This window comes from Bidens hawaiensis, unplaced genomic scaffold (genome assembly GCF_021521415.1).
Source record: "Bidens hawaiensis isolate Kalapana, Puna unplaced genomic scaffold, B.hawaiensis_p1.1 tig00027544_1, whole genome shotgun sequence".
NCBI classification, from domain to species: domain Eukaryota; kingdom Viridiplantae; phylum Streptophyta; class Magnoliopsida; order Asterales; family Asteraceae; genus Bidens; species Bidens hawaiensis.
The window spans coordinates 215655-229461 of NW_027494460.1; the positions used below are offsets into that span (position 1 = coordinate 215655).

The following is a 13807-nucleotide window of genomic DNA, read 5'->3' on the forward strand; positions in this document are numbered from 1 at the left end:
TACAAATTTATACGTCTTGTGTCCACAAACTAAAATCCCACCAACCACCGTGGTTAACCAGTGCCGGTCCCCAATCTCTTTCTCAGTCTCCATTGACATTGAAATGAAGACCGTACCAGAAACCCGGTGTACCTAATCTGTTGCGGTGATGGCGGTTGCTGGAATAACTCGGTGGAGGCATGTGAACGGAGATGGAGTTGTGGTGGCCATGGGAGACGTACAGGCGGTGTAAAAGTATCCAGATGTGGGGTTTGGAATTTAGATCAGGGGTAAATTAGATAGTTGAGGAGAGAAGCAGCCTTACAAAGTCAATAAGTCAACATATATTTAAATATTAAGAATAATTAAAAAATTAATAAATTTAAACTTTCGGATATCCGAAATATCCGAAAATTTTCAAAATTGATATCAGAATCCGAATATGAAATTTCGAATATTCGAATTTTTGGATAATTCGGATTCGGATATTTTTGAACACCCTAGTGTCAATACCATGACATACATAACCAATACCCACCAAATTAGTCATAAGTTATACACGTGATAATACTCTTTTAGACGTTTACAAATTTACTTTTTCCTTCTGATTTAGTGTTGGTGCCGAACAAACCTAAACAATAATACAATATCATCCAGATTCGTGTTTTTGTTAACCGGTTTTAATAAATATTAAAATTAAAAATAAACTCAAAGATAAATACTTTTCCATGTTTACGAATGCGCGAATACTTTATATAGTTAGGTATTGTTTGCGCCACATTTCTTTTCTTCAACTCTCCAACTTTCCACGTCTCTTGTCTTGTAACCAAACCAAACCAAACCAAACCAAACCAAAAACCCTTATTTTGATCAAACCATCCATCAATTAATCAATCAATATGGCAACCATCGGCCACAATAATCTCAATGCAAAACTCGTAATCACTCATCCTACATCTCAATTCATCACTCTATTATTCAATTCAATTTCATTTGACTCCAATAATTATAATTTCTAGGTTTTGCTTGGAGACATGGGAGCTGGTAAATCAAGTCTCGTTCTACGTTTCGTCAAAGGCCAATTTCTCGAATTCCAGGTGAGTTTTCTTCAATTTTTGACTTTTTTTTTTAATTTTGACTTTGACTTTCTAGGGTTTCAATTTGATTGATCGGTTGTTTGTTTGTTGTTGTGGTGAAGGAATCGACGATTGGGGCGGCGTTTTTTTCTCAAACACTAGCGGTGAATGATGCCACGGTGAAGTTTGAGATCTGGGATACCGCGGGTCAAGAGAGGTATCATAGTTTGGCCCCTATGTATTACCGAGGCGCTGCGGCCGCGATTATTGTCTACGATATTACTAGCGCGGTACGATTGTTATGTAATTGAGTTTAAGTTTATAGTAAATTTTAATTTCTTATTCAAAAAAAATTATGCTTAATTGTTTATAACTGGTTTTTTGAGTTATCTTTTATACCAAAAGCCATGGTTGTAAATATCCCGCCTTGGCGTCCACCAACTAGTCGTTGATTGATCGTGATTTGGTTAAAATCGGTCAAAATCGAATATTTTATATATAAAATTTGCTATATATATTTATATTTGAAAAATTAAATATAAATTTCAATTCGATTAGTCCTGTCGCTAGTCCCTACCCCACTGCCTGACTAGTGCCTAGCGAATTCTACAACTCTGGCAAAAGGTTAATTGTATGTCAAGTTGGATTGTTTTCTTTCGTAAGGGTTTTTTATTATTCTTTGTTATGTGTTTGGAATTTGAGTTGACTTGCTGTTTGTATGACTATTTTAGGAGTCGTTTACACGGGCTAAAAAGTGGGTGCAAGAGCTTCAAAAGCAAGGTGAACAGAATAAGTTTTGGGATTTTATAGGAAAGTTTAGAAGGGATTTCACTCTGTTAATTCTTAGAACAAGTTATATATATTATTGTGTGTTTTTGGTATAGGTAATCCTAACATGGTTATGGCACTTGCTGGAAACAAAGCTGATCTGGAAGATAAGCGGAACGTGACACCAGAAGTATGCATCTCTTTTCCCATTTATACTTGTGTGAATTTTACTTCCTTGATTGAATGATTGTTCATGTTAGGAGATAGCATTAAAGCAAACCTAGATTATTAATATTGGTTACTAGAAATGTTATTTAGTTAGTTTTTATTAAAATTCTACAGATGTTTTCTGTTTTTACATTTTTTTTATGAACAAACATGACATGATGAGACTCTCTTTGAACCTAAAAATACATGACGTTTTTTTTTTGAATATATGACCTGTCAAGATTGTTATATATTAATGTGTATTTCTCTATATTATAACTTTTCTTCAAGTTGTATCAACATCTTTCAATACATCCAGATGTTGACAGCTAGGGACATTCCATTTTAGTATCATGTCACTACAACATGCTGTATATAATACATTATTTATATTGTCCAAGCTAACTGTTCTACTCATCATGTCACATGAATCATGGCTATTTGAAAGTTGTTGAATGCAAATTTTTATCATTTAATAGAACAATTTAATTGAGGTGTTAAATTCTAAAAAGTATCTATGCCTTTGTTATCTTGTATTGTCGATTAGTGAGAGAAAACAACTTATTGTAAATTATCATATAGATCTATAAAAGTGTGTTTTGTGAGATTTCAGATTCTTTGAAGTTTGAGTAGTAAAGTAGGTTATTATTCTTAAAAAAGTTGCTTCCTGTTATCTAAATTTTATAACTTGCATGATTAATCGAATTATAACGGGTTTTAAGTTTTTAACTAGCATACAACTATGTGCCGCGCCCATCTGAATAGTAATCGCAACATTGGACATTGCATGCAAATCCATAATACTGTCGTAATTTATCTTCTGCTTGTTAAAGTACATGTTTTGGACCATATACATCACATATATGTTCCTGATGGTTACTGTAAGAGTATTTAGACTTAACCCGTATCAATGTCAAATGTTGATTGAGTTGTAAACTAGTCAGGTATTTACATGCTTACTTAAATTGCAGGAAGCTCGTGCATATGCGGATGAAAACGGTCTTTTCTTCATGGAGACATCTGCTAAAACTGCTGCTAATGTTAATGACATATTTCATGAAATAGGTAAGCATACTTTAATGCTTGGAAGCCATGTAAACTTGCGCATGTTATTACTACCCTTGTATTGATTTTATCAAATTATCTGATATGGTTCTATCGTGCTGTTTGAAACAGCCAAGAGACTCCCTAGAGCTCAACCTACTCAAAACCCAGCTGGTATGGTTCTTGTGGACAGACCCGCAGAAGGAGCCCGTGCTGCATCATGCTGTTCATAAGTAAATTTTCTTATTCTCATTCGACCTTTATGCAATTTTGTTTTAAACTAAACCTGAATAGTATGAAAGTTTGGTATTAATAAAAGTATAACACAATAAGTTGGTTATGGTGATTTCTGATATCGAATTACCCTTGAGTCTCTGAATGATTAAACATTAAACAAGTAAATTAGGCTTGCATATTATACCAGTTAGATGATAACTTAACCTCGTTGGCAGGTGTCACTTTACTGTAGCTATGAATGTGTGTGGAAGCAGCCTACAATCTCGTGGAATCCGGACATTCTCTATTATCTGATAAAAGATTGTAAATTTGTGACACGCTTGGTGGCATTTCTTGTTTGAACTTGTAAATGATGACTTGTATGAGTAATTCTTGTTATAAAGATGCTATTGTGTTGGTGTTCTAACAGATGCCGAGTTGTATACGCCACTTGTCAAGGTCATCTTGTACAAGATGCCATCATAGACCTAAACAAGCCAATATACCATATTCTAGTTCTAGTATTAAAAAGGTCAATGTTAAATCGACGGTTCGTTCCTTAAAACGCACAAACATCACAAGGCGAAAAAACAAGAATCATGGTTCTTATGAGATTAAAAACATGAGTCAAATACATTAAAACAGTTGCAAGTGTGCAACAAACAAAACAAACCAACAAATCAATTATATCGAACCAAAAGTGGCATTGTTAGGCAGTGAGTACGCGCTTCTGCCTTGACCGCTTAGTCTTCCACGCCCTATTCCATTCCTCGGATACTCACCACTCTTCTCACATTCTATATTCGACCTTGATTTAGAAGTCCAGCAATCAGCCGAGTCACCTGAACTCGACTCCCAAGAAGACAACATCCAACTCAGTTGCTGACTGCCTGCAAAGCTATTACTCCCTGATGACTCCTGTTCTCCAGTATCTGCATCACCACCGCGACTTCCTCTTCTAACGGTCACATACTTGTGCAGACCAGGCTCCATTATGTCATCACTAACCACCTTGAGTTGCTGATCATCGGAGCCAGTGCTCGCCTTGCTGACACAAGTGGATGGGTTCTTGTGGAAGTTTTGAATGTCTTCAAGTAATAAACTAGCATAGGATGGTGGGTTTGGGTTTGGGTTCGGGCTCGGGTTGATTAAAGTCTCCGGGCTGATGCTTAGCTCTCGAGATAACCGTGAAGATCGGGTTCTTGATACAATTTGTTCGGTTTTGTTGGTCATCATCGTCTTCTCACCGTTCGGTTTCTGCAAACAAGATATATAATTATAAAACCAAAAACTCTCTAAACATAAGATAAAACCGAGCCATATGGATTTGGTATGCTTACTTTGCTGCCTGGTTGCTCAAGCCCGACAACATTGGTATCGATCTCACCCAACCGGTTCCTCCGGTAAGGCGAATTGCCTCGGCTCAGTGTCAATGGCTGCGGGTTCTGATTCTCATTCAAAGCCCTAACATTGGCAGCTCGGGATATTGCAACCACCGCCGCCTCACCAACAGTTTGCTTCACTTGAGTCTTCTTCACTACACCAGCAGCAATCTCTCCACCGCCAGTCTTATCGGTGGCAGGGACCGACACCATCTTCCCAGGCCGATTGTTACCACTAGTAGCAGCTACATTGGCAGTAGCATTAGGAACCGGTGATTCCGATCGTCGATTCGGGGATCGACTCACTCGCCTTCCTCCGGTCCCGCTTCCTCTTTCTTTACTACCGGATCTTTCCCGGCTTCTTCTCCATGAAGACGGAGACGAAGCCCTCGGCTGCTGCTGCCGGTGAGTCTCACCATCCACCACCACTTCCACTGCCACTGCCACTGCCACTGCCACCTCATCATCAAAATCAAAAATCCTCTTGGAACCCGAATACCTCCGGCCACGAGTCGGCGTCTCACCGCCAGCCGGATTGACGCCGGAGGAGCTCCGGCTAAGCCTGCCACACTGAATAAGAATTGCATCCACTTCTTCTTTGGTACAACTAGAAGTTCTCACCGGGGCACCAATAGATCCTACAGTCTCGGTTATAGCCGATTTTGAACAATCGGAATCAGGGGTTTTGTTTGGGTCAATCGATGGAGCTGGGTGTCTGTCAATTTCATGGGTTTTTCGATTTTTGAGAATAAACCCATCTTTGTTAAGGGTTTGTGGTGGTGTAGGTGAAGCTGCAATGGGAGTGTTGTTGTTTTTCTCAGGTGGGGTGGGTTTAGAAGTGATTGTGGTGTCATGAGTCTTGCTGCAACAAGCACCCATTTGTGTGTGTGTGTGTGTGTGGTGAGAGAGATGAAGGTGGAAGATGGATAAAGTAAAGGATAAGAAAGAATTCAAATTTTGATTTTGAGTGGAAGTAGCCGTTGTAATTTTGGGCTTTCTTCAAGGGTGGTAACTGAAATTTTACCCCATATGCTTCGTAACCAACACACATTTTTTGAATTTTTTTTTCTTATCTTTTTCAGAACGGCATTTTTAAATGGGCAAATTTTACAAGATACCTTGTTTTTCTTGTCTTCTTGAGACTTAAACTATCATTTCAAGCAATTTTGTTACAAGTTAGAACATTATTCAATAGAACATTATTCAAGCAACGCGTCATTTCTAACTTATTGAAAATTGATTTAGAAAAGTTAATTAATGTCAATTATGTCAGTTGAATCAGATAAACTCAAATTAAATTTCAAGTCATCATAAACTCTTATCCCCACCCCCCCCCCCCCCAAGTTTCCCACTTCATGTAAGGGGTGTTCAATCGAAGAAATAACCGAAAATGTATTGATATTTTTGTTATAAAACTAGTTTGCTCGAGTTCTATACAGGTCTAGTATGAGAACAAGTTTTTTGCTTGAGCTATAATCTTAAGGCTATGCGGCATCCCCCCTCTCAATAGTTCTATGTGGACAATCCATCACACATGGGGGGTGGGGGGAACACCTTTGCCTCCATCCTCCCCTCATGCATGATGGGGTCCGCATGACCACGATCACGTGGCTTCTTTAGCTCATCCAATTTTTTTTTCTTTTTCTTTTTCATATTAAATAATATAATAGTGGAGAATTATGAAGAATAGAGTATAACATAGGTTGAGTGGTGGATTTGAATAATAGAGAAAACGTTGAGATGGCGTTGAAGTGACGCATACACGACTAATGATGGAAAATAAAGAGAATGAATCATAACACATGATCTAACGGTCAACTTTTACTAAAACAAATACTTAATTAAAAAATTAATTTTTTTCCTTTTTAAAATGATGTTTATACACGCGTACAAGATATGAAGATAACATGGAAAAACTTTATAAGCCAACATATTTTAAGGCTATTTTAGCACATATTTTATGGAGCAAATGCACATCTCTCTTTTATGGGAAAATTTTTAAAATAGCCCATTTATAGTTAGTGTTTCCAAGTTTATCCTTTATAATTCAAGTTTTCAATTTTATCCCTTTGGTATCTTGTCGTTGACGACATGATAGCGAACACCGACGATGTGTTACCAAAACAAATAGGATAACGACACGTGGCCGGAATAGGTCGCCGCGATGTGTTCTTTGGCCCAGATGATGTGTTATTGTTAACTAACGTAGGGTAGCAGCGATGCGTTATCACTAACGTAGGGTCCGGTGTCATGTTATATAACCTAACATGTCGTTTCAGCGTTATCACTATCGTAGGGTCCTGGCGTCATGTTATCACTAACGTAGGGTCATGGCGTCATGTTATCACTAACGTAGGGTCATGGCGTCATGTTATATAACATGTCGCGGCGACCTATTCCGGCCAACTTGTGCCACGTGTCGTTATCCTATTTGTTTCAATAACGCATCGTCGCTGTTCGCTATCATGTTATCGGTGTTCGCTATCATGTCGTCGGCGACGAGACACCAAAGAGATAAAATTGAAAACTTGAATTATATGGGATAAACTTGGAAACACTAATTATATATGGGCTATTTTTGGGGTTTTTTTCCCCTCTTTTATTGGATGGAGCCAAACCTTTGTAACACCTTTTACATTCACAAATCACCTTTTGCCTTTTGGATTAGATGTATATCGTCGTTAGTTTGCCTTTTCATTTTTGCTACCGGATGTTTTGTTGTTTTAACTCCCCAAATTGATATTTTTATACAAGTTTTTTGAACAGCGCGCTACCGCGGAGACGTAAAATCTTGAGAAAACAACCAATTTTGAAACGCTATGACACTCTCGTTGAAATGTTAAAGATCGTCAATGATAACAATGATGGATATACGGTTAGTTCTCTATTTCGTAAAACACGATTAAAATCGATAACAAAATTACATGTAATGAAGTAACTAAATAATTTTCCAAAACTGCTTCTTAGTTTCTTTGACTCCTAACCAATGCAGTCTCAAGACTTGCCTCTACTACCTGTACAAATGTAATTACATAGGCTGTTTCTTCACCGACAGCTAATAACTTTTGTTGGGCCTATGAACGTTGTGTATAACACCTGAAAAACAACAGAGGAAACTTAAAAATTATTTCTAAAACAGCTACCCAAGTATTAAAAGCACCAAAGGCTAAAAAACTTGCATGCAAAGACTCAACATTTGAAAACCTAACACGTTAGAGTTACATTCAAATTTAAAATAGTCGCTACACAAACCAATCCTATATATAAGAATACATAATCAATACAAACAATAATAAACACAAACCCAAAGTTAGCACAGTGAAGTGACAACATACAAAAAATATATGTATCTTACATTGAAAATTCATAATATAAATTATCGATTAAAAGCATTTAGAGTATTATGCTTAAAACATAATGTAAAACCAGTGTTGTAAAAGTCGGATTCCAAGGCCTTGGAATCGGCGATTCCAAGGTCCTCGGACATCAACCTTGCCGCCTTTTCCCAACTCGGCCATCATTACTCGCCAAGGTCCAACTCGGTCAAAAGTTGGAGTACTCGGGTTTACTCGGCCTCCAAGGTCAACTTGGCCAAAAATTATTATTATTTTTTTATTTTTTCTAATTTTTTTTATTTTTTATTTTTTAGTAAAAAGTTAAAAAAACAACAAAACATGAATTTTTTGAATTATGTTTTTTTTTTCATATGAATTATGCTTATTTTGACATGAATTATGCTTATCTTAACATATATATAATATCCAATAATTATTTTATGTTATATTATCATGTCCGAGTACAAGCCGAGTACTCCCTGAGTACTCCGAGTACTCCCTATAAGGGGATCGGCCGCCTAGGGACCGCCTAGCGAGTTTTACAACATTGTGTAAAACAAAATCTTCTTTTATAAACACTTAATACATAAATCAAAGTGAAATAAAATGTAAAGGATACTATAATGAGTGGAAAGTAAAAAGCCAAAACTATTCACACTGTCAGTTTGATACAAAGACGTATCATATAATATATAAAATATTATATGACTTACCGTATTTATCGGTTCGCATGTATAAAATGAACCGTCTATATTCGCTCCAAAGACTTGCCTTTCAAAATACCTTCAAGCAAACCTAACAACTCATGCAGAGGTCCTTTGTGAAAGTTTGCCATTAGTGTAACTTTAAATGTCAAAGTGTTTCTTAAATTCTTGTTGATAGCTTTGTGTATTATTTTCACAAATCCAAAACATAATATAACAATAAGCCTCTAATTCAAGATAATCTTTTGTTGAATATAAAGTTCAACACTAACATACCTTTGACTTTCAAGCAAATTAGTCATCATCTTATGAAAATTCAAAGTTAACGAAAGAAGCAATTAACCACATTTATGCCAACAATTGTCTGTAAAACCAAATGTCCAATGGATGTATAAATGCAGTCGTTTAAATGAGTATGGATAAACCTTACCTAGCGTATTAATTTGGATGGTTCTGAACTCCAACCTTGGCATGAGCATTCAAATTCTTGTCGTCTTCCATGCAAATATTGAACGCATTCTATTAGCTGCTAGAAAATACACCGCCACACCGGTTTACTTAGATAATCATTGTTAAAATATTGATCTCGTTAAAATATTGATCTGAATCGAAGTATCCTAATGTTTAGTTGATTTACCTCTAAGCAAAAATTATGTTGTATCTCTCTTCTGATCACTAATGGGTATCAAATCGCTCAATATCAGGAACCTAATACAAAAAAATAATTGTTCTAACTAACTACATAACACTAATTTTAAGAAATCGGTGCATGTACCGATGTGCGCAGTTGGAGAATTAGGGCTAGTTACATATGTTGATATCAAACGCAAAACTAAATTAGGTCTAATTAAGATAGATAGGGTGAGGTGAAATTAAACAATCAATTAGCAAAATCTTCATACCAAAAAAGAAAAAAAAAGCGTTACCTTTGATATCGCGGTGGGAGACGAAGACACCGAGGCTGAGAAACACTGGCGTTAACGCAACCGTGTCAACCGTCTTGTCGACGAAGAATGGAGTCACCTTGAACCATCGCAACCGGGCAGCCGTCGATCATAACCGCCGTTGTCGTCGCCTAGAAGCAAAGTCCGGCGACGAATCGTTGTCGTTCTCTGTCTACAGTTGGTGCTCCATAATACCATGGTGAAGTACAGCTGAGGTCACAAAACCATTTTGCAAAGAAGTTACAGGGAGAAAGATGATTCCACGTGGTGACAACCAACGGCTCATATTTAGACTTTTCATAAATAGTCTTTTTTATGAGTGCGATGCTTTTTGATATATATATATATATAATAATGTTTTTGTAATCTCATCCTTTTCTAATATTCAACCATCGAAATTTAATATGAGTGTTAGAAACTTGAAAGTATTCAATATACACCACAATTCATGACGCGTTTAATCTAGGTATTCACTAGACAAGTTAGTGATTAGTGTGCATTATTCTAACTATACACTCAAGTGTAATGTGATTCATGGCATACGTCAACCTACCAAGTCATATTGTACAAATTCAATCAAACTCCTTGTTAGTATATTAAAAAATAACTAATCAAGTAATCAACGTAAGGAAATCAAGTCCTTGCAACCCAAGATGAAATACTCGTTAAATTAGCTATGTGGAAGCAAGTTCTCGCAACCAAGAATCAAATACATCCTAATCATTCACATGGACGTAAGTTATCACAAATCAGAATCCGATACTTTGATTAGCCTTAGCTTGCAAGTCTAAGGATATGGCAACCCAAATGTTCAGTGATTGTATTTGCTCGTTTTGTGCCTACGTGCTTGGATTTACTGCTAGTAACGGTTCTTATCACATACAACATTATCAATTTAATAAAACGCACTTGCCCGGGTTTTAAACCGGTCCAGTTTGGTAGCACGCTGGTCAAAACCGATTTGGACTAGACCGATTACCATAAACCAATTTAGCATACAGAAAATTCAGACTGATAAAAACCGGTTAGGGCCGGGCCAAGACTGGTAAGACTCAAACTTAGATAATATCTACAAATTTTTTTAACTTTATTTAAACTTTATTTAAGTGACAGCTCTACTCCTAAAAGTGGGATTCAATTGGACTTTAGCCATAGGATTGCATATTCACACACAATATTTAGTTCAAATTCTAAATAATAAAAAACTAAAACAACCATCACCATTGTCACCTTCACTGCTACTGTTGTCTCGAGGGCCATTGTTATCGAGCCATTGCCACCACTCTCAGTATGTCGCGACCACCACCAACACAATTCCCACTACCACCATCTCCATGGCGTTAGTTACACAACTGTCGTTGCTGTAACCACGATGCCACCTACACCATAGCCACCATAGAGAATAAAGTTTGTGATCAGATTAATTCTTTTATGAAAGAGTAACTGAACCTATTTTGCTAGGCTTAATTCAGAGCAAACGCCAAACAACATGTGTTCTCGTAGTACTTGATGTCTTAAGATAATCATGGTTCACCTTCATATTAAAACAAATCGATGGTATAAACAAATTTTCATTTAGATAAAACCAGGAGAGATTTTAAAGAACAAATATGTATATTTGGTTTCTTTGTTCGCTTACCCTAAAATTGATTGATATATAGTTTTTGGCGACAACTATTTTCAGTTGGTTATTTAGGGTCGAGTTTAGGATGAAAACAGGTTTTATTCCAACATTAGACTTTTATGTAATTTTTTAAAATTTAAAATCTAACGAATTTTCTATGGGAAATGTTTATTTAAATAAAAAGTTTTCAACATCGATCCTAACTAGGGGCTGCCACCCCTTGGACCCTACTCCTAGGGGCGCTGCCCTCTCACACTGCTAATGGGTAGAACCCCATAACTAAAGGGTTTTGCCTCTAAGAACCATAAGGTTCCTAAAACTTAGAATCAAATTTAAACAAGTACAGACATGTAGTGCACAATTGTTGACTTGTTTGATGTATATTATGATTCACTTTGATCAACAAATCAAAGCAATATCTTGATCAGAATGCTAGATTCAATATTGTTATGATCACTGTGTTATCCTGAACTATAACTTTCCGTCATTAAATGCATAATAAAACATCATCTCCAACAACAAACAATGGCATTTAGAAGAGGCCAACAAGTCTAAATTTCATAAAAGCCAATAATCGCTTGACTATTAAAGGAAGGTTACATTGTTCAGCAAATAACCGTCATTAGAGACGCACATTTTAGGCCGTCTCCTGAACAACTTATTAATGGTACAATTGCGGTTTCCAACATCAAAGTCTTCTCAAGAACAATACAAATGGAACGAAATCAACAGAGCTATGTTTGGAGTAATAATGGTTCTGAATTACGACTGAACAAGACTAACCCCGAACGATATATTAACAATCACCAACCCCAAAAGTGCAATACCATTAACCCCCCTGCAAACAACAACAATCAAACCAAAATTTACAATTAGGGGTGCAAAACAAGCTGGGGCGTGCACAAGCTACTCGAGATCAGATCAATAAAAAGCTCAAAACTAGCAAGCCCTAACCAGCAAACAAAACTCATTTAGTTATTGAGCCCGAGCTCGAGCCTTGTATGGGAAAATCGTTTAGGCTCATAAAGCCTTAACCTAGTGTATTTTTTAAGTTTTAACTCTTTTATCCTAGGGCTGTTGAAAAAGCTCGAGGCTTGAAGCTCGGGCTCGTGGCTCGCTCGATAAAAGCTCGAATAAAACTAGCTAAAAAAATTTTATTTGAAGCATCCTGAGCTGAGGTGGCTCATTTTTGTACCGAGCCAAAATCGACCTAGGCTCGGCTCGATCATGGCTCGTCTCGTTGGCTCGATCTTAATCTCGCTTAGCTTCAAAATCGAACTAGAGCCTTAGCTGAGTTGCCCCGTTTAATTTCGAGCCTGAGCTCGAAACAACCCTGGCTCGACTCGTGAACAGCTGGATTTAATCCTATTGTTAATTTCACATTGCACAGCCAAGCTCGAGCCTTGAGCCGGGGGGGCGGGATGGCAGTTGGCACACAAGCTTGAGCCGAGCTCTAGCTTGAAAAATAATAAAAAAACGTGTATATAAATTAATAAATAACAAACGAGCAATGCCCAAGCCGAGGCTCTAGCTTGAGAAAACAACTCACGAGCCAAGCTTAAAAGAAAACGCTTGAAACGAGTTAAGCTCAAGCTCGGCTTATTTACACCCGAATTACAATCCAAATTGATTAAAAACAACCTGCGTTTACGAGTTAAATCGACAATTGACATACCCAATCGGAAGCCGGCCCTTAGGATCACCAGATGAGTAACCAGTGAAGTAGAAAAACCGAGCCACCGTGTAAGCTAATCCCAAAGCAGTACATATAAGCGGGTGTTTAAGCCCTCCAACCACCATCAAAACAAAGAATATAGCCAAACTCTCCAGCGAATTCTGATGCCCTCTCTGCATTATTAAACACAAATCACCATAATTTCGTAACTCCTAAATATTATTATTACTCAAAAACCTTAACTACACCACATATCACGTGCCTCTCTTATTAAACATATATATTAATATACTTCCAAAATTGGTGAAGAAGAAAACTAATAAAACCTGAATACAGTTGAAGATTTGGTGATCTTTGGTGTCTTGTTCAGTAGCGTAGAGTTTTGGGTAAAGAACGTTGTACCTGAATAAAAAGAAATAAGTGTTAGAATTGGTGTTTAAGGGGACTGAAAATTTAAAGGAATAGAGTGTTATTAAATATTAATTGATACTTCTTTCGGGCTCTGCCGACTTGAATTTGCATGTAGAGGTTGACGAAGAAGTAGGCCGCGAGTGTGAGGATGATGTAGCCGTATTCTTTAGGTAGAAGCTCGACTATTCCGGCCATAGTTTTATCCGACGGTGAGTGGCTTGAATGTGAGGATTCTAGACAACAATGTAGAATTGATTAATTGCCTGTCTATTCCATTTACAATAACCGTATATAAAGATACAAGAGGATCTCCTATTTTTGGAGATAATGCCTACCATAAAACATTGATTACAATACTATAAATATGAGCATGATTTTAGGCGTGATTTGAGGCATCCGTTATGTCCATTACACCCCCGCAGTCGAAGCAGGAGGCGAACGT

General features: G+C 37.1%; 3 protein-coding genes across 4 annotated transcripts; 1 reads left to right on the forward strand and 2 right to left on the reverse strand.

Annotated features, from left to right (window-relative positions):
- Window positions 1-748: 748 nt before the first annotated feature.
- LOC143575582 (ras-related protein RHN1-like) lies at window positions 749-3717 on the forward strand. Of its 2 annotated transcripts, none has more exons than XM_077059916.1 (8): window positions 749-917; window positions 999-1076; window positions 1178-1345; window positions 1787-1835; window positions 1940-2013; window positions 3002-3095; window positions 3207-3322; window positions 3539-3717. In XM_077059916.1, the coding sequence occupies exons 1-7, from the start codon at window positions 879-881 to the stop codon at window positions 3305-3307; spliced, it is 603 nt and encodes a 200-aa protein (XP_076916031.1). In that variant the 5' UTR covers window positions 749-878; the 3' UTR covers window positions 3308-3322; window positions 3539-3717. The 2 variants fall into 2 exon arrangements, with proteins under 2 accessions (XP_076916031.1, XP_076916030.1); XM_077059915.1 differs by having other exon boundaries at window positions 3207-3307; window positions 3527-3717.
- A 57-nt stretch (window positions 3718-3774) lies between these two features.
- On the reverse strand, window positions 3775-5551 carry LOC143575581 (uncharacterized protein At1g65710-like). Its single transcript, XM_077059914.1, has 2 exons — window positions 4631-5551; window positions 3775-4547 (listed from the first exon to the last, which is right to left on the reverse strand). The coding sequence occupies exons 1-2, from the start codon at window positions 5549-5551 to the stop codon at window positions 3975-3977; spliced, it is 1494 nt and encodes a 497-aa protein (XP_076916029.1). The 3' UTR covers window positions 3775-3974.
- A 6268-nt stretch (window positions 5552-11819) lies between these two features.
- On the reverse strand, window positions 11820-13604 carry LOC143575596 (uncharacterized). Its single transcript, XM_077059923.1, has 4 exons — window positions 13445-13604; window positions 13281-13356; window positions 12955-13127; window positions 11820-12117 (listed from the first exon to the last, which is right to left on the reverse strand). The coding sequence occupies exons 1-4, from the start codon at window positions 13558-13560 to the stop codon at window positions 12042-12044; spliced, it is 441 nt and encodes a 146-aa protein (XP_076916038.1). The 5' UTR covers window positions 13561-13604; the 3' UTR covers window positions 11820-12041.
- Between the last annotated feature and the right edge of the window lie 203 nt (window positions 13605-13807).